At 40.3% G+C, this 4,183-nt stretch overlaps 1 protein-coding gene across 1 annotated transcript; it reads left to right on the top strand.

The window, feature by feature from the left end:
- Positions 1-2,594: 2,594 nt before the first annotated feature.
- LOC112084430 (uncharacterized protein At4g04775-like) lies at positions 2,595-3,194 on the top strand. The gene is made up of 2 exons (XM_024153563.1): positions 2,595-2,780; positions 2,874-3,194. Exons 1-2 carry the CDS (start codon positions 2,595-2,597, stop codon positions 3,192-3,194), a joined length of 507 nt encoding a protein of 168 aa, XP_024009331.1.
- Positions 3,195-4,183: the final 989 nt, after the last annotated feature.

Raw genomic sequence — 4,183 nt, 5'->3', positions numbered from 1 at the left:
GGGCTGTTTTGAGGTAAAAACGGTAAAGTCAGATACAGGGCGACTCATACTAGATGCTGGCAAGCTGAACTGTGTACATGGTATCTACACGCCGTACGAATTGTGGATTCAACTTATTTCAGTATTAGGGTGTATAGGAATATCCATACCTGCTCTCGGGTTGTTTCGAGCACAATTCGGAATAAAAGGAAAGGCACACCACAAGTAGTAGCAGATGTTTTGCGTGGGTGCTATCCAGGAGAAGTAGACACCCCTGCGCCCAAAGCTTTGATTAAAGTTGTTCAAAATGAAGCTCACGTGAATGTGTCATACTCTACAGCCTTGAGAGGGGAAAAACTAGCTATTAGTGAAGTGAGGGGTAGTCCAGAAGAAAGCTATCGAAAGTTGTATTGTTATCTTTACATGTTACAGCTTGTTAATCCTGGGACAATAACCAGTGTGAAACTGGATGCCAAAAATAAGTTTAAGTATCTCTTTGTCGCTTTGGGCGCTAGTATTGAAGGCTTTAGAGCAATGAGGAAAGTCATAGTTGTGGATGCGACCTTTCTTAAGAGTGTGTACGGTGGTATGCTAGTATTTGCCACAGCGCAGGATCCTAATCATCACCATTATCCAATTGCAATGGGTGTTATTGATAGTGAGAAAGATGATAGTTGGAAGTGGTTTTTTGAAACACTCAAAACTGTTATACCTGATGATAAGGAACTGGTTTTTATGAGTGACAGACATAAGAGCATCATTGGAGCAGTGAAGGAGGTGTACCCTCAGTCTCAGCATGGATATTGCATTTGGCATTTGTCGCAAAACGTGAAAGGGAAAGCTGGGATCGGCTGCAAAGATTTGTGTGCAGTAAAATTCAGAGAATGCGCTCACAAATACACTGAAAGTGAGTTCCTATGTGCGTACACTGATTTTAGGATATGGTTTCCAAAAGCTGCTGAGTATTTAGATGAGCATGTTGCGGTTGATAAATGGGCAAGGTGCTTCTTTAAAGGAGACAAGTACAACTTGGACACAAGCAATGCGTGTGAGTCTATGAATAGTGTCTTCAAGAAGGCAAGGAAGTATGCCTTATTACCGTTGATTGATGCATATGTTGAAAAAATCTCTGAATGGTTCAACAAGCATAGGAAAGACACTGCATATGCATCAGATTCGAAGACATTGGTGCCCTATGTTGAGAACCAGTTGCATACTCTATGTGCAATTGGTACAAGATTATTTGTCACTGAGCTTAACGCTATTCATCTGGAATACAGTGTGATTGGAGATGATGGGAAGAGTTATCTGGTCGATTTGTTAAGTAAATATTGTAGCTGTAGGCGTTTTGATATAGACAAGATTCCCTGTGTTCATGCAATAGCCGCTGACATTGCAATGATGCGTTCGGCTGAGAGAAGAAGGGAAATCCACTTACATGAGTTGTGCTCAAAATATTACCACATTGATACTTGGGCCCTGGCTTATTATAGGACTATTTATATGGTGCCACATCAGTCTACATGGATTATCCCTGATGAAATCCAGAAGTTAGTCGTTTTACCACCGGACTACACTAAGAAACGTGGAAGAAAGCGAGATAAGCGCTATCCCTCTACCGGAGAAGCTCACCGTAAAGGATGTAACACGTCACAACCGGGAATACATCTCGGACGTTGGTTTCAGCCATTAAACCCTCGCCAAAATCAAAGTGGGAACCAAAGTGGAAATGAAAGTGGGAACCAAAGTGGAAATGAAAGTGGCAACCCAATTTAGTTTGTTTGTGGTCTTTAGAGTTTATTTGGATTTTGCATTTTTGGGACAACCGGACAAGTTGGTACAACTACGTTATGTTTAGAGTTTATTTGGATTTTGTATTTTTTGGGACAACCGGACAAGTTGGTACAACTACGTTATGTTTAGAGTTTATTTGGATTTTGCATTTTTTGGGACAACCGGACAAGTTGGTACAACTACGTTATGTTTAGAGTTTATTTGGATTTTGCATTTTTTGGGACAACCGGACAAGTTGGTACAACTACGTTATGTTTTTTTGTATTTCTTATATGTATTGGATTTCTGGACAAGTTGGTACAACTACGTAAGGTTTCTTGTTAACCTAACAAATTAAACCAAATGATACATGTAACTCTTTGATATTATCGGTTTGTTGAAACAATGTATGAGTTTCACATCAACATCCTCATATGATACATGTAACTCTTTGATAATGGAGCATCTTACAAAGGGCAAAACGAAATTTATATGATTTTGATCAAATTTCCTTGCAATGTAATAGTAAATAGTAACCATAAGTCTATCGTCCCCTGGACAACTATTAAATACAGATTTATGTTACCGGACAAGTAGAATAATCAAAATGGACAAGTATGACCAATTTTGGACAACAGGACGTATCGGTACAACTATGTGTTATTTTCGGTATTAAACACATAAGCACGTGTTAAATTAATATTTGCGGCGCCGCCAAATATTAGAATGAAACTCAGCGTTTTGATCAGTAGGCTCCTTTATAAGGAAATTCTTAGAGAAGAAAAAACAGAATTTCCCCCAAATCGAAATCTAGGGTTTAGCGGCCGCCGCTGGACAACAAAATGCCAAGCTACAGTTCGGGTTCTTCTTCTTCCAGGCACTCGTGGGACAGTTCATATTACCGAGCTGATGGAGAAGGTGGTATGAGAGAATTGTGTTGGTGTGGTCTCCTGATGGTTATCAGGGATTCGAAGTCAGAAGCCACCCGAGGAAGAAAAATGTACACTTGCCCAGATTGGACATTTGAGGTAAAAACTTTTGGATTTTAGGTTATTTCTACAATTTTAGATTTAGGATATAGAATATGGTGAATTTACTGATTTTCGCTTCATTATTATTAGAGGCCTTGCCCGAATCATAACCATATATGGAAATGGTGGGAGGACGCGGTTACAGAAGAGCTATCAACTCTGAAAATTCGAGTTGATAATGCCACATCTGGGATAAAAAGTTTGCATAACATGGGAGTTGTCCGAAACTGCCTTCCTGAGACTATCTCGTTTGAGACACATCAATCCGAAATTAGGCAACTCAGAGAGCAACTATCTGGGATGGAAAGAGAGATTGGAAGGATGAAGGAATTGATTGCCAACCGAGGTGATGGATATGTGATAATCGCTTTTTTCATGCTGTTTGCTGTGTTTTCATATCTTTATGTTTAATAATTAACCCTGTTGTCCTAGTTGTCCATAGACCAAAATTAAATTACAACTATTAGTTGTCCTATTTGTCCGAGTTGTCCACAGACCAAAATTAAATTCCAACTATTACTTGTCCTATTTGTCCGAGTTGTCCACATACCAAAATTAAATTACAACTATTAGTTGTCCAACCTAAACCCATAAATATCCAAAAGCATAAGTTATCAAAAGCATAAGTTATCAAATAAGTTATCAAATAAGCCATATCCAAAAGCATAAGATATCAAATAAACATAAGTTCATAAGAGCATAAGTTATCCTAAAACCATAAGTTATCAAATAAGTTATCAGTTCTTCTTCTTCTTAGCCGGTCTGTCTTCAGTAAATGGGGATGACACATGTCTGGATTCAGCTTGGGTTCTCTTAGGGCGTTGTGGGACCTCGCTTGGGCCCTCGCTTGGTTGAGGTTTCTTCCTATATCCTTTCTTCGTCCTCTTAAATGGTCCTTTGCCCGGTTCGTATAACAGGAGTCTCATTGCCTCTCTCTCTTCTTCCACTGTCGGTAAACGTGCTTCGAATAAGGCTGGTGGCCAGTGCTCTGAGGCTGGTGGCGCTGGTGCAAGAGGTGTAGTGGCAACAGCTGGAGGATCGAGTACAAGTGGAGAGTGCTCTGAGGCTGGTGGCGCTGGTGGCGCTGGTGGCGCTGGTGGTGCTGGTGATCGTGTTGGACTCGGCGAGTGGACTGGTGAGCATGGCCGTGATGTATTGGAGACTCGTCCTGATGGATGTACCATCCCCTCAAGAGTTTTCAATCTTCTATCCATTCCTCCTACCTTCTCTACAATCTCCTCTTGCTTCTTCTCCATTGACGCCTTCAGCTAATATCAACAAATACCACTTATTACATTTCATCACCAACCATGTTTAATATCAAGCTAATAGCATAATCAAAAATCACTGACCTCAGCACTAGTGCCATAGCTTTGTTGATGTAATCCTCCAAACAATCT

This window comes from Eutrema salsugineum, unplaced genomic scaffold (genome assembly GCF_000478725.1).
Source record: "Eutrema salsugineum unplaced genomic scaffold, Eutsalg1_0 scaffold_4, whole genome shotgun sequence".
NCBI classification, from domain to species: Eukaryota; Viridiplantae; Streptophyta; class Magnoliopsida; order Brassicales; family Brassicaceae; genus Eutrema; species Eutrema salsugineum.
Note: the sequence above shows the minus strand (reverse complement) of the source record. Positions and strands in the feature narration are given on the sequence as shown.